At 49.6% G+C, this 21,691-nt stretch overlaps 9 protein-coding genes across 9 annotated transcripts; 2 read left to right on the top strand and 7 right to left on the bottom strand.

Moving 5' to 3' along the window:
* Positions 1-896: 896 nt before the first annotated feature.
* On the bottom strand, positions 897-2,000 carry N7509_007159 (uncharacterized protein; the record flags this gene model as incomplete). The annotated part of the gene is made up of 1 exon (XM_056631796.1): positions 897-2,000. One exon carries the CDS (start codon positions 1,998-2,000, stop codon positions 897-899), a length of 1,104 nt encoding a protein of 367 aa, XP_056487347.1.
* A 1,654-nt stretch (positions 2,001-3,654) lies between these two features.
* On the bottom strand, positions 3,655-4,023 carry N7509_007158 (U6 snRNA-associated Sm-like protein LSm8; the record flags this gene model as incomplete). Its single annotated transcript, XM_056631795.1, has 2 exons — positions 3,655-3,926; positions 3,999-4,023. 2 exons carry the CDS (start codon positions 4,021-4,023, stop codon positions 3,655-3,657), a joined length of 297 nt encoding a protein of 98 aa, XP_056487346.1.
* An 843-nt stretch (positions 4,024-4,866) lies between these two features.
* Positions 4,867-6,282, bottom strand: N7509_007157 (putative proline-rich, actin-associated protein Vrp1; the record flags this gene model as incomplete). Its single annotated transcript, XM_056631794.1, has 2 exons — positions 4,867-6,078; positions 6,166-6,282. 2 exons carry the CDS (start codon positions 6,280-6,282, stop codon positions 4,867-4,869), a joined length of 1,329 nt encoding a protein of 442 aa, XP_056487345.1.
* Positions 6,283-6,558: 276 nt separating this feature from the next.
* N7509_007156 (uncharacterized protein) lies at positions 6,559-7,833 on the top strand (the record flags this gene model as incomplete). The annotated part of the gene is made up of 1 exon (XM_056631793.1): positions 6,559-7,833. The coding sequence occupies one exon, from the start codon at positions 6,559-6,561 to the stop codon at positions 7,831-7,833; it is 1,275 nt and encodes a 424-aa protein (XP_056487344.1).
* Positions 7,834-8,058: 225 nt separating this feature from the next.
* N7509_007155 (60S ribosomal protein uL1) lies at positions 8,059-9,000 on the bottom strand (the record flags this gene model as incomplete). Its single annotated transcript, XM_056631792.1, has 4 exons — positions 8,059-8,321; positions 8,392-8,585; positions 8,734-8,911; positions 8,982-9,000. The coding sequence occupies 4 exons, from the start codon at positions 8,998-9,000 to the stop codon at positions 8,059-8,061; spliced, it is 654 nt and encodes a 217-aa protein (XP_056487343.1).
* A 682-nt stretch (positions 9,001-9,682) lies between these two features.
* N7509_007154 (GNAT family N-acetyltransferase) lies at positions 9,683-10,471 on the bottom strand (the record flags this gene model as incomplete). The annotated part of the gene is made up of 1 exon (XM_056631791.1): positions 9,683-10,471. The coding sequence occupies one exon, from the start codon at positions 10,469-10,471 to the stop codon at positions 9,683-9,685; it is 789 nt and encodes a 262-aa protein (XP_056487342.1).
* A 671-nt stretch (positions 10,472-11,142) lies between these two features.
* On the bottom strand, positions 11,143-13,167 carry N7509_007153 (uncharacterized protein; the record flags this gene model as incomplete). Its single annotated transcript, XM_056631790.1, has 4 exons — positions 11,143-12,175; positions 12,232-12,716; positions 12,919-13,070; positions 13,155-13,167. 4 exons carry the CDS (start codon positions 13,165-13,167, stop codon positions 11,143-11,145), a joined length of 1,683 nt encoding a protein of 560 aa, XP_056487341.1.
* Positions 13,168-13,812: 645 nt separating this feature from the next.
* N7509_007152 (ankyrin repeat domain-containing protein) lies at positions 13,813-17,440 on the bottom strand (the record flags this gene model as incomplete). The annotated part of the gene is made up of 4 exons (XM_056631789.1): positions 13,813-15,979; positions 16,037-16,897; positions 16,949-17,257; positions 17,331-17,440. The coding sequence occupies 4 exons, from the start codon at positions 17,438-17,440 to the stop codon at positions 13,813-13,815; spliced, it is 3,447 nt and encodes a 1,148-aa protein (XP_056487340.1).
* A 1,181-nt stretch (positions 17,441-18,621) lies between these two features.
* Positions 18,622-20,863, top strand: N7509_007151 (uncharacterized protein; the record flags this gene model as incomplete). Its single annotated transcript, XM_056631788.1, has 8 exons — positions 18,622-18,867; positions 18,938-18,966; positions 19,029-19,068; positions 19,125-19,431; positions 19,500-19,632; positions 19,742-20,048; positions 20,103-20,501; positions 20,588-20,863. The coding sequence occupies 8 exons, from the start codon at positions 18,622-18,624 to the stop codon at positions 20,861-20,863; spliced, it is 1,737 nt and encodes a 578-aa protein (XP_056487339.1).
* Between the last annotated feature and the right edge of the window lie 828 nt (positions 20,864-21,691).

The raw sequence follows: 21,691 nt of genomic DNA, 5'->3' as shown, positions 1-21,691 counted from the left end.
AGTACATACGACTGGTACATACTCCGTGAAGCGCTAGAAGGTGCAGGCTGCACACCGTGTGCCTGGTTTCGCGGCAATTGCGGCAATCGGTAGGTGGAGGACACTGGCATCTGACACCAAAAATTCACGTGGCTCTCAGGCTCTCATTACCAATACTACTACTGAAAGGACCATATAGTTATAGGTTTATATACTCAATGCTAGTATTTAGCGATAGAAAATTAATTACCAGGCTTCAAGTTCAAAAATCAAATGGATCATCATGCTATGTATGCGCTATGTATGTAACGGGAACAGTGGATGATTATTATGTTACAAGAAAGAAAAAAAGTCTGTAAGGATAGTCAAGGAGGGTGATGAGAAGGGGAAAGAGAAGGAGAAACTGAGGAGAAAAGAAAATTTCAATCAAAAAAGGGGTTCTTTCTCAATGACCCTGCGCAGTGTACTTCAAGTAAGTGTGAAAAGGAGAGAGAAAAAGCTGAAGGAGGGTACGGTGGCAAGGAATGATGTAGGTGAAGTAGTAGGGGGGGCAGTTGGTTGTTCGCTGGAACAAAGCCAGTGCCCCCGCGCGAACCCGTTCGCTGTGATGCTTTCGAGGTTGCTTTTTTCTTGCTGTTCATTGTTCGCTGATTCGGGGCCATTTTTGGTCCTGCCATACTTTGTGTCCCTTGAGTTGAGGTGGAAAATGTCGCGTGCGTGGGGGTGGCGACTTGAAGTGAAAAAAGGATGAAGAACGCTTGCTGCGCTTTTTTGCTCCAAACGCCGTAAGATAAAATCAGAGTAAAGAAGATGGTGAAATGTGGTGAAAGCGCGCGAGACGAGGTTGCGGCGATGATGGTGTGGTGGTAGAGGTTGAGGGAGAGGGATAAAAGGGTGAGTTGATGAGGTGAAGACCGTTAGATGTCCATACTCCAGCGCCATGGGCGAATAGGTTCTAGTTGTCCAAGTCCGACTTCCTCGCGGGTGTCGTCATTGATTTCCAGCTGTAGGCATTGAAACTTTTGTTTGTCCCCGCGTTGAATAGTGGAAAGGGTCTTGGAGATTTGCGGACGGGCATAAACCTTTTCGCTGCCATCAGTAGACTTGGAAGCCGGTCGAGTACCAGGTGTATCTGGATATTTCCACGAGGTGGTGAAGGACTGGTCGTCCGAGTTGGCTAGGGAGGACATGGAGTCCGCTCGAGAAAAAGGAGGTTCGTCCAATTCCTCGCTGGTTTTAGAGTGTCCACGCCCGCGAGATGCGGATGGCCGGCGCGGTAATTGGTCGACGGTCTCGTCGATGGTTCTATCGGCAGGCCCCGATCGGTTTTCTTCAATTAAAGGGCCCTGTCTGGACATACGGGAGGTACGGTCCCGGGCGAAGCCACCCGTACTGTCGCGAGGGGAAGTAGGGAAACGTTCCTTGCCGGCCATTACTTTCGCGCTGGGTGGTGGTTGGAGCATCCATCTTGTATCGGCACGGCTGATTGGCCCACTTACAATCGGCGGATGAATGTCGTTGATAGGGGCAGGCCGAGGCATGTAGTATTTGGAAGGTTCTTCCTGAATCGCACGACCACGTCCTGAGAAGCCAATCGACGACCCGCGTACTTCCTGGCCCCAGTCTGAATCATAATCCTGACCCCAAAGGGGTTCGTCCTCGCGTTGGTACCGCTTCCATCGTTCCGCAATTGGGTGCATCAAGCCGCCACTTTTGTCCTTCTTCAGTTGCGAACTCTGATCCGTATTCCAGCTATCGGTCCGAGGAATCTTGCGGTGTCGTCGGGCTGGAGGTCCGGGGCCCAGGGCGATTTCTTGATCCCAACCTTCATTGGTGCTGAACGGGGTCGGCTGCGGGAAGAGACGGGGTTGGTCGGTGACGATGTCGGGGTCGTGCTTTTCCTTTAGACGCTGGGTTCGTACGGCATCCTTTCTGCGCTTTCGCCGGTCAATGCCCTCGGCGCAGGGGGTGCAGGTGGCATAGTAGAAGACCGCGGACTGCGCACCCCGGTAGAGCCACATGGCCGACGTGGGGGAGCGATTGCCCTAGATAATCGTTTTTTTTTTTGGTGAATTTTGTTTCGATTGATTGATATTTTTTTTTGTCTGAGTCCTTGCAGAGTCTAGCCACACGTTCACGAAGGGCTGTTTGTTCGGGGAGACAGGTGAATCTGACCCGATATTGGTTGAGTGCTCCTTGCCAAAAGAATCCACATGAAGGGCTGGTGTGGAGCGGGCGGATCAGGGGTAAAGGAACAGCGCGGAGGTGATCGCCGGAGAGACGATTGAGGAACCCAACGACCAGCGAAGGGAGGGAAAGATAGGGTTAAAAAGAGGGAGAGGGAGGGAGAGAAGATGAGAGAGAGAATAGGATGAAACGGGTGAAACGGGGGTGGTCAGGAGTTGAGAGGGCGAGAGGGTGAGTGGGTGAGTGGGCGAGTGAGAGGGGGGGAAAATGGGGCGGCAACGTTCCAAAGCGGCTGTCACCCTTTTCTGTTTCTGTTTCTGCCTGCCGTCTGGACTAACTTTGGGGTACTGACGAGTAGAGTCCTTACTCCGTACATATTATGTACTCCTCTTCTCTTATTCTTACTCAGTATTCATACATAGACTGGTCTGGTCTTCCTTTCCCTCTCCGACCTCTCACATTACTGAGTTGTCCTGCATACCTCAATGCTGACCGCATCTCCTAACCCTCTGGGCGTACACTAGCCACTAAGTACGGAGTAGTCTACGAGTAATCTAATTTAATACCTGCCCATCCCGCGCCAAGCCCCGCCGCGCGCTACTGTACGATGCGATCGGGCAACAAGCCTGTACTTTACACGAAGGGAGGCCGGATCTCAATCCCTGAATCCCTGTTCTAGTACAACGTACAATTCAGCCTTGGGTTGTGATTTAATTGGATTTTTTCTTTATATTTTTGATTGGCACGGTCCCAAGTATACGGAGTATACCATTCCAGTTCCACCGGGGCTGTGGCGGCGGGAAATAGCGAACCCACCGGAGAAGGGGGCTGGTCAGGTCAATGCCATGCGGAGTAATCATAATGCAAGATATCTACTGTACTCGTAGTTCATATTGTGATGTAGAAAAAGACCCTTGCCCCGCTCGGGAGGCGAAGAGCGTAATGTAATGATTTGTTCCCCTAGACCCTTGTCCAAGCACAACCACAACCCCGCTGCCCATCCGGGTTCGTGCCCAAAGTACATACTCGTATGCGCCGGTGATCCCCATGCGGCCAACCGCGACACGGCCGAGCTTTTGTAGACAATTCAAAGAACCCCACACGTGTGTAGTCGTCAAGATGTCTCGGAGAAGCAATTGCATCATTGAGGAGGCAAGGGAGGCATTCGCCTAGCATTGCCCAGCACGCCGCATGTGTCCCATTGGTATGTGTAATCGAAAATGGTGACTTGGCCGGGCTGAAAGATGCTGCTCTGGTCCAGGTCCAGGTCCAGGTCCAGGTCCAGTCCCAGCTCCGATCTGATCATGGCTGGCTTCTAAGTTGTCAACTGCCATTATAGCCGGTTGTCGTTTTTTCCATTTCCATCTCCCCATCCCCTATGCAAGCAAAAAATAAAGATGAACCTCAAAATTCCCCAGACCACCAACGCCCGAAACTCTCGATAAAAAAAGGTAGTCAAAAAAAAGTGTTGCCTATGCAAAATTGGGCTCATGCATTCTTCGTGTCTCGGATCACTTCTCCCTTCACCTTTGTCCAGTCGATCTCCCCGTCAATCTTCTCATCAACCTCGCCGCAAATAACCACGTTGTCGCCGCGAATCAAATAGAGCCCATGCTCAACTTGCGAAGATGGCTCGTCGTCATCTGAAGTCCGGATAATGCGCTCCACGGTTTCGGTGAGGACGAGGTTGGTCATTTGGTCCGTTGAAAGAAGTGTTCCGAGAAGTGTGCGACCATCCACGGTGAGGATTAGAACTTTCTCTGTAACAGGGAGACCATATTAGTATATTAATCGAGGCAAGCATTGCTGGACCTTGTACTGCGGGGACTTACTATCAATGTAATGTTGAAGAGACATGCTGGGCGAGATGACACGCTGGTGTATAGATCTTTGCGCTGGTTGTAATGAGCAGGCTCTTTGATTTTAGAATTTTGAGCCGATGTAGCAGATTCGCCTGTCAATCTGCAAGAGGCAGACTTTCCTTTCGCAGATTCCCGCACGAGGTCGGGTTGTTTCGACGCTGGGCTCTTGGACAAACAAAACTGGTGCTTGGCGGGAGAGTAAAACGAAATGACTGAGCCGTTGAGAAGAAACGTGTACGCGAGCTTGATCGGCGCTGGGAAATAGCTGTCGGTGATTGTTGGGCAAGCAGGCAGCCAGGAGCTCTCGATAGAAGTTCTCGGGCCGTTTAGGATCGCTGACGAGGGTTCGGAGTGAGGTTGGTGCGGTGAGAGGGTTGCGAAAAGTATGCGCAACTGAAAAATAGCTATACCGGCCGCAGTCACAGCTAAATCGAGGAATAGGAGTCAATTGATAGCGTTCGCGTGGGATAATGACGGTCTTAGGAGTCTGCGGGTGTTTGCATGGATTGGCGGTGATCACGTGCCAAGAGCTAAGCTCCAAATGTATGCATGGATACACTTGATTAATCTGAAACTTCGAGTTGATTGTTTTCTAATTTGACTAGTGGCTATAATTTCAAATTCACGAGAAGAATATTTGATTTTGCATGTTTCTCAAGACTTCAGTTCCCTTGGATGAAAGGTAGATGTATCGAAGAAAGATTATCTATCAAGTTACGTATCCTACTTTACTTTTTTAGAAGCTTTTGAAAAGCTAGTGATATACACATGGTATGTATAATGTATATCAATTCACTATTTGTGCACAATATCGCCTGCAATGTCCTGTACACTCGCATCAGCCGCTCAATGCTTTTAGATCCAAGGGCACACTGCTGCCTCGGCCAGCACGGTATCTGCGCTCCCCACCACTGAATGGTCGGGGTTTGGAGAGCAATCCATCACTCTGGAATTTGAATCGAGGATCCTCTATTTGGGCCGAGCCATGTGTCGAAGAAGTTCGCGAGTTATAAGCAGGAGATGATCCACCATTGGTCAAAGTATAGGCACTGGGATCCAGTGCAGCATGCGGTTCTAGGGAAACCGGGCGCGAGGAAATAGGTGACGGTCGAGACGGAGCTTCAAATGAAGGCGCAGCTGGAGGTGAGACAGGCGGAGGCGGAGGCGGAGCTGCAGGGGCGCCTGAGGGTGGAGGTGGGGGAGCGGATGAAAGACTGGGACTGCCCAGAGCAGTGCGAGCGGCTTGAGCAGCAATTGATGGTGCAGAGCCGGGAGGTGGAGGAGGGGTCGGTCGCCCAGGCGCTGATGGTGGCGGAGGAGGAGCGCGACCAGCAGCAGGAGCAGATGGGGGTGGTGGAGGAGGTGCCGGGCTTGATGAGGCCGGAGGCGGCGGCGGTGGACCAGAAGGCTTTCGAGACGCAGGAGGCGGTGGTGCCGGTGGGGCTCTAATTCCTCCAGGAGGTGGTGGAGGAGCTCGTGGGGGAGGAGCCTCGGGGGCTGTTCTTGTAGATGCTGCAGAGATGGTGGACGATGGCCTAGCGGCAGGTCGTGGGGGAGGTTTCTTCAAGCTAGCGACCAACGGATTGATTGGAGACTCTGTAGAAGGTGGCGGAGGTGGTGGACGCGCCCCAGGAAGTTTCGGGGCAGTCGGAGGTTTAGGAGGTGTAGCAATAGGTGCTCGCGTGGTTTCCGAGTCGGATTTGTATGGCGAATCTGATCGATTGGCGCCAGTATCAATTCCCCCACGGCTGCGCAATTTTGGCATACCACCAGCGAAAAGACCGCCTAGTTGAGCTGCTGGTGACCCTGCGCCTCCATCTGCTCCCGATACTCCTTCACTGTTGCTCCGTAATCTGTTGGCGGCGGCTGGCGATGGCATAGGAGGCGCAAGCCCAGACGGGGCCTTGATGCCCCCGGGAACTGGCGGTGCAGCACCAACAGGGGCACCGCCTGAGCTTCCCCCAGATTTACCAACTACTGGGGCTGATCGATCATTGGTGACTGCCTTCTTCAACCGAGTGCCTTTGTGGATATCAGATAAGAGCGCGCCCTGGGAGTAGAGTTAGCCGGATATGTTCCTCTAAAACCATAAGATGGCAAGAATGACAGGTGAATCGGCCTCAAATCATGCACATACTCTATCTTTGACTTCTCCTTTGCCTGGTCGATTTGGCAGGTTTGCTGGAGGAGGTGGGGGAGGGCCACCTAACCCCCCAGGCGGCGGCGGAGGGGGAGGAGGAGGGGGAGGAGGCATGTCGACAAGGCGTTGGTGACAAGCAGGAGGAAAGTGTCTAGTACTGCATGAGATATTTTCGAATGGTATCGGGAGGTGGGTGAACTCCTTGACCAGAAGGAGGTTGTAGGTTGTAAGTTGTAAGGCAGAAGAGAAGCTAAGACGTCAGAACGATGGGGGCTGTGGTGGACTTGGACTGTCCAGGCCGCCGGGGCGAACTCTCCGCCTTAAACGCCCTTCCACTCGTCGAAAAAAAGGGCCGCCTGGAACCATCCCCTCCATACCACGTCATTCGCCATGAAAAGAGTCGCCTTGAGGGTCTCAAAAGGCCCCAAACCGCAAGGTCAAGTGTGTCATTTCTGTCAATTCTCCAATACCGCCCAGCGCCGCGCTCTGCCTATCACCCGATTCCCACTCCCAACCGCTTCCGAAAGTCGCGGTTCGAACAGCGGCCTTGCGCTGCAGTTACCAAAGCGCAGCGTACGATCGACTGCCTCCTCTCCATTTATTTCAACCCGCCGCTATGCTTCCACCTCATCTGCTCAAGAATTGGCCATTCAGGAGGTAGCACAGGAAGCGTCGGCCGTGCACAATGCGGACGAAGTCCCCTCCAACGACACAGTAGTTCAGCTGCTGGCAAAGTGTGAGAAGCTTGCGCAATCCCTCGTCTTGAGCGAGCAGGACCAGCCTGATGGCGCTTCGAAGAATGGCGAAAACAATGCCATTTCCTCATTATTGGACTTGGAGGAGAAGAAGGGAACATCTGCGCGAGCAGCCACCGCAGCAAATGGCTCCGCAACTCCGGACCCCCGTCTTGCCGACGCAATTTCGCGTATCGCCAACGAAATCGTGAAAGACGAAAAGGTATTCATTAACGAGGAGGCGCTGGAGATCTACACAAAGACACAAACGCTCTTGCGACGAGCGGAGCATTTCCCAGAGGTCTTCCATCTATATGCCAACAAGCCAGTCCCCGAGGAGAACAGTTCACCTCCGAAATTCCACAAAGCGAGCCCCAAACATGTGAGCAGTGCCATTCCAGCCGAACTTGCGAACATGGCCTTGGACGTGGCTATCGCACAAAAGAACCTCTCTCTAGTGTTGGCCATTATTGACAACACCTTCTGCGCACCCGCTTTCCACCGCGCTAAGATCGTCAGAAAGGCTGGTATCCCCTTGGGTGGTCTGGCGGTAGCCCCCATGGCTTGCTACGCCCTTGCATCAATCGCATCTACGTTCCAGAACACAATGGACCCCAGTTACGCAACGGGAATCGCCCTCGCTGCATCTTTAGCGTATGTTGGAGGCACCTCTTCCATTGGAATCATCGCGATTACCACCGCCAATGATCAAATGGAGAGAGTCACATGGATACCTGGAATTCCTTTGCGCTACCGCTGGTTGCGAGAGGAGGAGCGCGCTGCTATGGATAAGGTTGCTGTCGCATGGGGCTTTAAGGATCCTTACATGCGCGGCGAGGAAGTGGGAGAGGAGTGGGAGAGCCTCCGCGAATTCATCGGCATGCGTGGCATGATTTTGGATAAGACGGAGCTGATGGAGGGCATGGAGTAAAGAGTAGAGTGGGGGAAAGGCACATTGTATTATATCTGTACCCAACCGTGATGCCGAATAGGGCCACAAACAAAGAGCTTTCTATATTGAATTACGCAATTACGAGTAAATCTGGAGTAAATGGTTGAGACCAAATCGTGAGTTCATATTTTTGTGGTCACTAAACTATGACACCCATTTTGTTGGATCCCCAGATTACACCAGCGCAATGAAGCGACGGAGAATCTAGTAGATGCGCTTGGGGGGAGACATGGAAGCCTTGATGACAAGGCTGCCAACGTTCTGCCAGCCCTTCTTAAGCAGGGAGACGAGGTAGTTGATGGCGAGCATCAGGTTGGCAAGGAGCTCATCCTCAGTCAGGTTGACGTGGCCAACGGCGACACCGAGGCACAGAACCTTCTTAAGCTGGAACTTGATGGTGGACTTGACGTCGTCGACCTTCTTCTGGAGGTCATCGGCGTGGGAGACGGGAGTGGGGAACTTGCCAGCTGTGGGAAAAGTCAGTAACCATTCTTTTCGTCTGGCAGACGACTCAATACGGAAATTGGAAAAACGTACCCTTGGACAGACCGGGACCCAGGAGACGGGGGATCTGCTTGATCAGAGCCTCGGAAGCAAGGAAGGCATCGTACTTGCGAGCAAGCTTCTTGATGAGCTTCTTGTTCTTGTTGAGCTTCTTGAGGTCGTCAACGGACATGGCATCGATACCGTGGTGCTTGGCACGGTCGAGATCGTGCTGGTCACCAAGAATACTGTAGTCCCAAATGTCAGTATATTCTGATTCTAGATTGTCGGCTGTCCACTATCATCCTTGTCGGCCGCACTGGTGATCGATTCTCGGAACGTTCCAGCAAGGGCTCGACTAGGAGGGAGGATGGCGGGGAGCGAGGAAAAACGCACCAGATGCTCATGTTGGGGCGGGGCAGGTTGGGCAGCTTGATGGTGCCAGAGAAACGCTTGTCACGCTGGGGGTCATAGTTCTTCAGGCCGATCTGAAGCTCAACGGTCTCGAGGAAGTTACGCTTCTTCTCGTTGAGGGAGTACTCCAGCAACTGCTGGATATTCTCACGCACGCCGGCTGTTGAATGCGTTAGCGAATGTTCTCTAGTGTCATCGTGAACAGATTACATGCATAAGGTAGCACATACCGACTGTGATCTTGGACATGATGGCGACAGTCTTCCAAAAGAAATTTTCTTATGGTATGGTTCTGCGTCGAACGTTGAAGAGCAGAAGAAGTAGCCGCAAATTTCTCCGCTTGTGGGCGTGGTGTGCGGCTAAGCCTAGTCGGGACTAGCGGTGCCCTAGAACGAAGCGCTGATTCATCATTCATGTCACGTGAATGCATTGATTATCGTTGCCTTGGTGCCTTACTGCCTTACACTTCTGGAAGCAGCTTCAACTAGAGTTGCTGGCTGCGATGATCGGTATCTGGGAGCTCCATGAGGTGAGGATAGACTGTCAGAATCCAAATTTAAAGTAGACCAATACGGTCTTGGCCAGCCATCTGGTCGTATGCTCCCTCCGTCGAAATTCGACAGCGCCCCGCTTCACACTGTAAAAAGCGTCCTCGGACCATTCTTTTCTTTCTCACAAATTCCCAGAATCGCTGCTGAAATCCTGGTAGGATATGACCAACCCGTCTCTGGTCCCAAATCGGCAAAAAGACAGAAATAAATTGAAATTGAACTCTAAAATTATGAGCAGAAGAAGAGAAGGGAAGGGTAAACACGCAACCTACGAAGAAGTTGAGATAAACAATATTTAGAGAAGTAAAGCTATATAAGCAGTACTAGTAGCAATCAAGTAGATTAAATTAATAAATACCATCCCATGCCCAGGTGGGGATTTAGAACTCAGATCCGAGGTTGACCTCCATCTCCAGCCCCATCACATATTCTTCCTCTCCCTGCTGACTGTTCATCACTATTGCTTTTTCACTCACATGGAACCCCATTGTTTGGTAAAGGGCCTGTGCTGCAAAATTTGTCGGTGACACCTGTATTGAGATGCCTGCCTTGCACACCTTTTTTCTTCGAGCCTCCTCTCGTATGTAGTTGATAGATGCTTCCACCAGGCGACCCGCCAATCCCCTCCGTCGCGCCTGGGGCAAGATAAACAGCCCCACAATCAAGAATACGGCATGGGTATCACTCAAGTCTTCTTTCTCCACAGTCGAGGGATCAGGGATTTGATATTTCCCGTCCTTGATAAAAGCAGTGTGGAGCTGCGGCTTCACGGATGCCGCCATGGCATCGTCGCTTTGTTCCGAGAAGCGAACAGGTCCAATGATTGTAGCAATACCCAACCATTCTTGTCGCAGGAGCCGCTGAATACTAGCAGAATGACTGCTTAATTTCTCGGCATGTGGCTTTTCTTCAATGTGTGCTCTCTGATTTGTTTCGGGGTCAACGGCAACAAGGGTCTTGGCAATCGAGTTCTCGACTCGAGATTGCCATGTTTTGTATGGAAATTTGACTTCGTCTTCGTAAAGTGAAGTGAAAGCTTCTGGATCAACCTTGAGGCCATGTAACCTCAGATCTCTGTATCGTTCCACTATCGCTTCCAGATCCGTTGATGATGGTATAGGTTTGGGAATGGGAACAACTGGCCCCAATGGGTGGTGCGGGGCAGCCATTGGATCGCGTGTGAAAGTGGACGCCTTGACTTGGCTTGTTTAAAAAGAAGCCAAAGAAGGGATGAAAAAATCACAAAGTTTCCATGCCATGGGGCTCTTTATAGAGAACAAGCAGAGATGGATAGTAGAGATTGTGACTCAGTCGTAAGTCAAAAGGTTGCAATCACACAGCCACACAGCCGCCCCCTGTGTGGTAGCCCCAAGCCATCAACCATTTGGACCCAATGAACTTCTCGTACTAGTATGCTTAGACTATATGTCTGGAGCGAGTTTCCATACTGTGGCTCTTCCTTTTGTCATAAGTAGCATTAATGTACCCAGAATGAGTTCAATCACCTATATCCATTATGACACATCTTGTCGCGAAAACGCCAGATCCGCCAGAGAGACAGCTGCTCCCAAGATTTATTCTTAGTTCACCTGAGTCAAGACAAAAGAGGCGGAAGGACTCAAATTGATATTTAAGGAGCCATCGGAATTCATCTGGCCATACTACAAACTCTGACTCTGACTTCACCACACCCAATGCTAATTACCCTATCACTAGTCATACCCAATGCTGAGAGTGATTCCCATGATGTTTAGGAATGGTCCCTTACATACAATAAGAGTCAATTTCCCGACAGGGCCTTGATTTCCGCCGTTTCTATGTAAATTCCGATACAACAGCTTTATTTTGTATGAGGAAGGGGCAGTAAAGTCAAGTCCAGATTTTGCCAGTCCCAAATCTGATCAAATTGACCAACATCCATATTGGAGAAATCACCAACACTCATAATAGGTGGTATTTCCATGCCGGCCATCGGAAAGTCCAGATCTGCCGAACTAGGTAAGAACATGCCATTGGCAGGCATGAGCCCCAAGGATAAAGACAGTGATTCTGGGTTATCGGCATCAAGAAAGTCGAAGTCTGGCGAAGAGTCAAAGGTCATTGTTCCAGCATTCGATATATCCCCGGTGGTAGTACCATTCACCGAAGCCGTTATGTTCGGTGATAGACTTTTAGCGAGCCTGTTGAGAACTGGGTAGCAGATCGCGCCTGTTTTTGTAACCGAGGCGAGCTGACCCATGAGGGAGCATGCGAGCTTAATTGCTTGAAAAGCATTTTCTCGTTGTGGAAGACTGCGATCTTTGTCGTGGATTATAGCAGAGCAAAGGAAAGCCGCAGTGTCAAATATCAAGAACGTAACCAGGTGAAACTTGGCGTTTACTGGGAACACATGGTCAAAAAGTCGATGCGACACTTTCATTAGATGAAGGGCAATTTCGATCGCAGATGCTCGGCGAGCTCTATCCACGTCAGAAGCCTGAGAGTCAAACGTCTTGACGAGATACCCTTTGAAGGGCAACAGCATGGTCATATATCCTATGGCATGTAGTTGGCGACGCTGGAGAGGCACGTATATATGTTCTTCGTCCCACCGGGTGTCTGGGTTGTTTTCTTGATAGGCTGCTGGCAATGAATCTATCCACGTTTCTATATCTGATTTGATAGAATCGGTTTCAATAACATCAGTCGTGCCTCCCATTGCTGTAAGGTCTCTTGTGATCATTTGACCTAGTTCGCATTGGGATGCAATGTGGGATACTGGAGAAGGCGGGCCAGTTGCGGGATCCAAGGTCTCCAACTTCATATTTGGTAGCTCGTAGGAGCAAGCGGCTGGGTTAATGATGAGGGGGCGAGACAGCAACATAGACATTTGCCTGGAATCATCAGATAATTTATCCAATATCTTGGTGAATATGGAGAAGAATCTCACCAGTCCCATGTGTATAGTAGACACCAAAGCCGTCTTCTCATCTCTATTTCAAATTCAGATAACCCTGGCTTTTGGACCTTTTTATGCATGCCGAGTTCTTGTGCTTCATGAATACAAGAACTCAAAGCATGCCAGGATTCGACAAAAAGAGATTCAGACTTGAACCAGGCTGCGGTCAGGAATAATTGCTGGATTTGCGCTAGACCTCCTTTCCCAGGGGCGATCGTATTGCTTAGCTGTTTCGCAGCGTGGTGGTAGCTTTCTGATAGACTTTGGACAGACTCTCCGAGTTCTGACTCCAGTCTTGTTTGAATCTCAGAGTTCAGATATTGAGATGAACAGGCGCAAACACGAATGAGAAGACATGTAAACTCCGGTGTGAGTGGCTTCCCACTTGCTCGGTCGGACCACCAAGCCGCATAATCACGAGAAAAGATCGGCGGGTACAAGGCATAGTAACTGAAATTGGTGACTTCCAGGTAGCGCTGGACCAAAATGTCTATTCTATTTAGTAAAAGGTCGATCAAGGTGATATGTGAACGGACCTGTATATGGTTTAGGAGGCAAAAGTCGTGAGACATTTTTCAGCTCGGTGGACATTGCCTCCGAAGCTAATTTCGATGCTGGTGTGGATGACTTGAAAAGGATTCGTTAGATATCAGAATATGCGTTTATAGATAATCTTACCGTTGGAACGGCCTTTCCAAAAAGTGGACTTTGGTCAGGCATGTAACCCAGGTTGCGGAGTTCATCCTTCGCAGCGAGGGCAGGTAAATCTTCTGCGGTAATCTCGATGTCTTCTGGGTTAAAAGAAGACGCGGGATCTTCCTCTTCTCTGCCTTTCAGAGAAGGTTTTCTGCTTCTTGTTAGTTCTGCCCTTGTCTGTATTGCTACTATCTGCCTGTTTTCATCGTGGGGCCTACCGCGTAGTTTCATTTGGGAGATGAGCAGTCTTCGTTAATTGTTTTTGAGGGTATTTGCAGACATGTGGTATATTTCTAGCCTGGCAATGATTGCATGGCCATTGACGGCTACACTAGTTTAGAAGTCAGTTCGCATGTATCCAAAAACAATTCGGGTCCTTACTTTCTGTTTGCGCCGTTGGCACTCGGTGCAGGATGCTGCAGGGCGCACTGTTTTACCGGCCTTCGTCCCCACCATTTTCATGAGTAGCAAGGACACCCGAAACTCTGGGTGACACGGGATATTCGATATCAGAAGACGTGGCGTGACCAGGGAGGCTTTGGATCGCGGGTGCAACGGAAATCGGGCCTTTCGCCTTAGTTTGCAGGCATCAATATTACGTCACATTAAATAGTATGGGTCCAGCATGCCAACGCGTAGAAGTATCTCATTTCGTTGATATGTAATCTAAATAAAGAATTGGTAGTCATGGGACTATAATAGCAGGGAAATACTTTCTTCAATTCAAACTTGCTAAAGAAAAGATTGGTTGAGGTCCATAGGTGTCATGAATATTAGGCACAAATTATCCAGCGCCAAATATGGAGACAGCAAAAACAGCAAAAGCAGCCAACAAGATACCATCGAGCACATCTGGCCAAATTCCAAGTGAAAGGTCTAGCTGCTGGTAACTTTCCGAAGCATTCTCAAAGCTTCATGATCCTCTGGCAAATTCATTTCTGCCCGAAGAAGGGGAGTCATCCCCTCATGATCTCGGAAATCTGGATCGGCTCCATTCGAAAGAAGAATTTCAACAACTTCATTCAAGCTGGTAAAGGGCCACTGAGCTGCAAATTGCTCAGAGCGTTTATCGTAAACCCCCCGAAAATTCTGGGGATCGAAATCCACCGCATGGGAAAGCGGAGTACGTCCAACACAGTCTTTATCGTCTGCACCGGCGCCTCTCGAAAGAAACATTTGAACCAATGCGACATGCGATAGTTGGGCTGCATATGAAAGGGGTGTTTTACCTGTACTGTCTCTACTGATAAGCTCTGCACCCCTATCAAGCAAAGCCCGAACTATTGCTTCGCACTCATTGCTCCTCTCTGGGGCTTCCACCAGCGCCACGGCAGACATGGTAGCGCGGTGTAATGGGGTACGGCCGCTCCGGTCCTGGCCTTGGATATTCCCCCACTGATCATATGTATCAACCAGCAGTCTGATGATTCTCAGAGGACTCATCCGAGGCCACTCGTTTCCCCAATCAAAAGTCACGGCTTTGGCAAGGCAGCTTTGACCATTCTTGTCCTTGATGTTTGGATCTGCTCCATATTGGTAAAGTAGTTTGAATATTGTCTCTAGGCCCTCTTGCCAAGGAGAGTCTATGCATCTGTGAAGAAGACCTTCCCCATCACACTGGAAGTTCGCATCGACGCCCTCCTGTGCGATGAGAACTTCCAGAGCTGAAAGCCTGGCGATTCTTCTGGGGTCATCAGCCCAAGATGATTTACCACAAAGTGCGTATTGGGCACTTGAAATCTTCAACTTAACACTAATGTCGCCTCGTTCAAGCAGGTGTGTTGTAATGTATTTGTTCCCACCAGAAGCTGCACAACACAAGAGGTCGCGATAGTTCAACCTAATAAAACTGTCATCGACGAGCTTGGCTAGGAAATCGAAGATTGACCAATGGCTGTTCAATGCTGCTAGGGCCAGAGGGCTTTTGGAAACTAGCCCTCCAGGGTTTGCAATTGCTCCTCGCCCAGTAAGGTACCTGACGACTGCTTCAAATCCCCGTTCTGCTGCAAACCCTAGAGGAGTGACTCCTGTTAGAGGGTTCCTTCTGTTTATGTCGGCTCCTGATTCAATAAGAAGCCTAGTTACTTCAGTATGACCGAATCTAATCGACATAATCAAAGGTGTATCCCCGGAATACTCTTCTTGCGCTGAATTAGGGTTGACTCCGCGGTTGAGAAGGAACTTGGCGACTGCCGGGGAGCCGTATTGGGCGGCAAATAATAGTGGCGTCTGGCCCCAATAATCCTTGATATCAGCAACACCCCCCCCTTCATCATCTAGGATAGTTTCTATGGCCCCGACATGATCAAGACAGGCTGCAAGATGAATTCCCCGCCTGTGTTGGGGTGACATAGTCCGGCTGACACTCAACACTCTACCTCGTTCTTTGACTGCATATCGCGAGTGCTCCCATGCACCAAAAACCACGTTCACATTTTCGTGGCGTCTCAAAAGCCCGAGAATCAGATCTTTCCCAACCTTTTGCAGACGAATATGATGTTTTAGATTACCAGCAGAGTATTCGAGAAGAGGATGGTCTTTAAGCAGAGGATGGTGACCCACAGATACCAAGACCGATGCATCGCTGAACGCATCGAAGGAAAGATAGTGAATGCACTTGGACGCTATTTTGTGATGTGCATCAGGGAAAAGATAATCTCGGTTTCGATCGAAATATTCTTGCATCGTATAATGCACCAGTCTGACGACACCACTCTGTTCATCAACGGTGACAAGACCCGCACATACTGAGATCAAATCCTCAATATCTGAGATGTTATCCTGGTCAAGAAACAGCTGATAATCTTCAATAGCAAGCGCATGTTGTAATTCGAAAGGAGTGATGGACCTTGTTGCGTAAGAAATCCAGCAAAGGACCTCTTTTGCAGTTTCCACCTCGTCAGGAAGCTGACTTTCTATGCGGCTCATCGCATCGGTATAGGAAGCATCCAATCCGATTGGCAGGGTCTTCAATGCTTGTCGAATGGATTTGACTGACCGCTTACCCTGCAAAGAGTCAATATGTAAACGTGCTAGAAGGAACCTAAAAAGCATCAGAATCGAGCCAAAAAAAGGAGTTAAATATGGAAGGATAACAAACATTCCATCCACGGCTTTGGAGATTTCTGTGATGATCTCTTCTTGTAGATCTGTTTTCTTTTGAACGACACTGGGGAGTGTCCCGATCCGCCCACGGAGAAATCTCTTGACATCTTCAGGGTTTGCTCGAATTCCTAGACTCGAACAGCCCTCAAACAAAGTAGTAATCTCCGGGTTGTCTCGAGAAGTCGCAAATACGTGCAAATTACAACTTTCTTGGAGAGTCCTGATCTCCAAAAGAAATCTTGTTCGGAGGTTGTCGGGGAGATAACACTCATCCAATGCATCAATGACGATAAATACCTTAGAGAATGTCGACGACGCAGATTTGAGGCCAGTGACAATATCACTCGTAGTGAGACGTGACCTTCTTTCGAATAGAGTTGCTAGGCAGTGAGGAATGAATGATTGTTGTCGAACCAATTGCTTCAGTAAAGTGGCAAGCATCTGATCGAGGGTCACCTTCTCTCTAAAATTACAAAAGAAAAATGCGAGAGCAACATCGTTGGGTCGGAGTACTTGTTGAAGATGATTGATCACAATGGATGCCAGAAATGTCTTGCCTGCAACAGGCATGCCCGGACAAAAAAGAGTTCTATGCGTTTTAATGGTGTTGGAATCGAGCTTTTGATGAGCTGGATCATTAGTACTGATCCAGTTATGAAATTCGGTCGAGTTTAGAAGCCAGTTTCCCGTCCCCTCTTGCACGCGACTGAAGAAATCAGCCTGTTTGGCATCGTGATCGAGCAACGAGAGCCATTTAAGACATTCTTCATGGCGCTGAGCATTTTGGTACTCAATAAGCTGTTTCACCCCATGCTGAGTGGTCACAGCCAGCTCGTTGGACTCCTTGCTTAGCTGGCTGGTTATGGTTAGCTGGTCTCGCTTATTACGGGAGAGGGCTGGGACTTACTTGTTGACCTGAGCCAAGAACAAGTTGAAAGAGCCAATATTTGTAGAAAGACGTTGTCGATACCCATCGATTTCTTTCTCGTCCCAGTTCAAGCGTTTCCACACTCTGCGACCAATTGTTCTGATGCTTTTTGTATCCACAGATTTTTCTTCGATCAGCTGGTATTTGTAAATGGTGGTGCGCAATTCATCAAGCAGCTCCCCACAGCTGCGCGAGATCTGGTTCAAAACATCTTTTTGGGCATCTCGCAAACTCTCAGCTGGGTCTTGATCTTCAATATCTCGAAGGACATTTGACAATAACTTTACGCTGTCATTGGAAATGTCAGTCTGAGAGACACAGGGGGATTTGTGGATTTCAAGGCTTTGTACCTCCCACTCACTCGTCGGATATAGATTTGAATTGACCGGGCGCATCTTTGAACTGCTTCCGCACAGTATTTGCCAGTTTTAAGACGGCCAGAAAGTCACCAACACCGAAGCCGAAGCTCATTCTGGCCGAGATATTCGTTGTGAACGGATGTGTAAAAGGGAGTCCTGGGGAAGCGCCAACCTCCAGAGCTTTGGGGGCTGCGAAGCGGGGTTAGGTAGGAAGCTCGTGTTCAGGTGACAGGGGTTCTGCGACGATTTCCCCCTTCAAGTTGAGTGCAATATCCTCTAGCGTAGGGTTTCTGCTCAAAATTAATATCTTTAACTCGAAATTACTTGTAGGTAGTACCGAATACATGTTCTAGAGGACTAGTACTATGTAACCGTAACTCCCTATTATTTGAGATTTGGTTCAAATGTAATCAAATACGAGTCTCTTCAACTTGAACTCGAAATTTGACCAGGTACCCCAGGATTGAATAGAATATAATACAAATCACATTGAAGATCTCAGGTAAAGTAAGAGGTAGGGTACTAGTATAAATGCTCGTGGTTGGCTAAAATATCAACCTAACAACCTGGAGACCAAAACCATGGATCTTTCCACATTGGAAGTATATCGTACAACAATTGCATAATTAATCTAAAAGTCAAATCCACCAGATCTCTACTCCACTTTCTTCATACATGAATCTTGCATCTAAGATCCTGTGATAACAAGAGTCATAAGAAGACCATCATAGTCGTCGTCACCATTCCATCTGACCCAACCCTGCTAACCTTTCCAACTACCTCAATATGCAAAAAAGATTAACCCGGGTGACCCTCCACGTCAAGCTTTTGACCAAGCAAAGACATCGATCAACTGAATCGGGCCTAATTATAGCGGGGGCTGCAGCTGACCGCGGCGTTTAGGTGTGACCTCCTGGCGGCAAGTCAGCCTCCACTGGTCACTTGCCCCTTTTCGGGTTGGCAACCTAGAAACACCCAGCGCTCTCGTATTTATTTTATTCTGTAGCAATCAGCCTTGTTCTCTCAACTTCCGTATCTCTTCATCTGCAGAATTTGTTTCTTTTTTCTTGTTCCTTTGCGCCGTTTCGACTGTATTTGCTGATACGATCGTCCCTTTCTCTTCCCCGCTCTGTTTGACCCGCTCTCATCTCACTAGTTAACGCCCGGGACAATAAATACGAACCGGCCACAGCTGCCTTCAAGTGAGGTAGCGGAGGGAGCTGGAGTTGAAGCCAGTCGCAGGGTCATTCAACTGAACATACACCCACACATACACACGCACACGCATTCGCCATGGCCGAGCATAACCATTCGCGGGATGGTCCTACTCCCCAGGACTACTATGATGGATTTACCAGTGATCGAGGCTCGCTCAAGGACCGATTTAAGAACATCGACGAGCAAGTCCATTTTGACAATTCCGTCCAGCAGCTCAGCGACCCACATACAAAGAACTTTGTACTGGACTTTGGAAACGACGATGCATTTTGCGCGATGAATTTGGAAACAGAGGATTTGAAATTATTGTTGAAGAAGCCGGTATGCAATTCACCCCTCGATATCGATTACGAGTCACGATTACGAGACTAGACTAATGCGCAGTACTCAGCGAGCAAAATGCTTTGGCACGAGGTGGATGTAGGTGCAATGGAACAGGCCATACACGATATTTGATACTCATATCTAACCATCAACATTAGTAACATATGGGCCCCCAAAAAGCAGAAAGAAACCGTCAAGGTAACCCGATTGCCCTTCATCCACTGCACTGCATGACGCTCTAACCCAATCAATAGGCAATAACAACACAATACGGCGTCTCGGAACGACTACAAGGACTAATGTGCACCGAACCAGTCCTCCCACGCCCACAAGCAGCAGCAGCGCTCTCCAAAAAGCGACAATCTCAATCTCGTTCTCGCGATCTCGACCAGGCCCAAGCGTTCTCCCGTGATGATCTTGAAACTGCAATGCGCGCCAAGGAGGATCCAGAAAGCGTTGAGATGGCGAGTGCCCGCGCCGCGGCTAATTCTGGGAAACTTACTTTTGCTCAGGTCACGGATCAGATCTGGCATTTCTCGTCGACGGATTATGGGCCTCGATGTAGGTTATGCGATTGGGATGATATGTTGGAGAAGAATTACAAGGAACTCGGATTGACATTTGCTCAGATACGTGCATTGGCTATAATACTCTATTTGCAACGTCCGATACTAGTATTCCTCGGGAGGAAATGAATAATGGACAAGACCTTCCCGAGGGCCGACGGCTCTGGACTTGGCTGGTTCTGTGTGATGATGGTAAGTGACAAACTGCAGGAAGGGCGATTAGTTGACGAGCACCGGGGCGAGCACCGGAGCAATTTGTTCTTCTTTTGCTAAGGTCGATAATAGGAACTGTGATCTCGATGCAGGAAAATCTATTCCTCTCGACAAGATGCAGAGTTCCAACACAACCAATTAAAGATCCTCAGGATTGCACGCAGGAATATCAAATCCATCTTCGAGGGTGTTTCCCGGCTTCACCAGAGCAAGACAGAGAACGACTCGCTGGTCACCATCCGAGTACGCCATTTCAACGATGTGGGTCCAGACCAGGCGAATATCAAACAGGATGATGGACCGAGTCTCCTCTTCTATTATCTCTTTGACGACTGGATGTCAAGCTTCGGTTTGGTCGCAAAGCGAGAGCACAAATACAGTATGCTCTTGGAAGATTTGGTAGGTCCTTGCATATCCCCGGTGGTCAAGCAGTAACTGACAACAAGGTTACAGCGGAGTTCAATGCTCGATAAGCCAATAGTGGATCTGGTGAACGAGTTGCACTGGTTAGGTCGCCGGCTCGGCGTGCTGAAGCGACTATACCAGAGCTACGAGCTCATCATGCAGCGCGTGCTGCAGCGACAGCGACTCCTGCGCGACGAAGCCCGGGGAGCCCAACAACGACCAATACCCTTTGGAGCCACTTTTGAGGAAGCCGAGTTCGCGGAGAGGCGACGGGAGAGTTTGATGAGCAGTTCTAGCCTTCCATTCACAACAAATGACAAGCCGGTCGGGGTACTGTTGAGTTCGGCCGCGGTGGCTCGGTTCGAGCGATTGGCGGATCGCATCAATTTGTACTGCTTGAGTGAGATTGAGACGTGCCTCGGCGAGAAGGAGTCATTGACATTCTTGGTGAGTGATGCTTTTTTTTTCGGCCACGTTTCCATTACTTGTCAGTCCGGTTCAGCCTGCTAACCTGCGCGTCGTGGCGACTGTAGAACTTTAACTTGATTGCGCTCAAGGACTCTCAAGCGGTTGAGAAGTTGACACGAATCACGATCTTGTTGGCCAAGGCTACCATTATGTTCCTTCCGGTCAGTTTGATGACAGCCTATTTCTCGACCGAACTGAAGGGTGTCAAGGGGGGGATACACGCAGGCGCAGTACTGGGTGGCGTTTGCGGTGATTCTATTTGTGTCGGTGCTTGTGTTGACGGTGTTCGGGAAGGCAAGCGATACGGTGGAAGGGAAGACGATCTATCAGTCATTGCTTAAGACGTTCTTTCGGAAATCGCGAGAGAGGATGAGCAAGTCCAGCAAGTCCAGCAAGCCCCGGCGCGAGTGAGGGTGAGGGTGAGGGAGATCATGATCATCGTGGAGAGGGTAGAGGTGGATGGTGTCATGTCCAGGTCCATATGCATATCCACGGGGACCAGTCCCACCGGGGATGGCGTCTTTCTTTTTCTTTTCTGGGCATCGATGGGGCTGATAATCAGCGTGAGCCTATCAGCGGGGCCAACCAGGCGTCCAGATCTGGGTGAAGCCGCTGGGTCATGGTCCAAGTGGTGCGCGCCCCCCTCGCCTCCGGTATTTCAGATACGGGGGCCAACACGGTGTCCTCTGTGAAGGGAAGGATGTGATGAATGGTATAGTAGATGACCACTTGTATAGAATAGGAATCAAAAACTGGCAATTTGATGATGGGTGCCTGTTGGCCATAAGTCACAGGGTAGAGTAAGAAGGAGAGTCACCGCCTGCGTATTTCACTGGGTGCAGTTGCAGTTGCAGTGGCCGCTCCCAAACAAAAAAACAGGCCTCTCTCGGTGTCGGTCTGTCTCTGTCTGTCTGTTACCAGCAAACACCAGCAACACTCTCACTTCCCTTCTTCCCCTATCAACCTCACCTTCCATCTCTCCCCTCTTCCTCCTCTTCCTTACCCAACTCACACATATTACCCGGTATGTTATATCCTCTTCTTTTATTGTCCCCTTCTCTTTGCCCTCTATTTTCCTGTTACCACATGATCATCCCTTCCTTTGCCCCCCCCCCTAAACCCTAAAATCCCCAACACAACACGTTTTCCAATCTCGCTCCCCCCCTCCC

The sequence above is a fragment of the Penicillium cosmopolitanum genome (genome assembly GCF_028827165.1).
Source record: "Penicillium cosmopolitanum strain IBT 29677 chromosome Unknown utg000008l:1.0-4398992.0:1.0-4402845.0, whole genome shotgun sequence".
Classification (NCBI taxonomy): Eukaryota; Fungi; Ascomycota; class Eurotiomycetes; order Eurotiales; family Aspergillaceae; genus Penicillium; species Penicillium cosmopolitanum.
The sequence above is the reverse complement of the archived record's forward strand: the minus strand, read 5'-3'. Positions and strand labels throughout refer to the sequence as shown.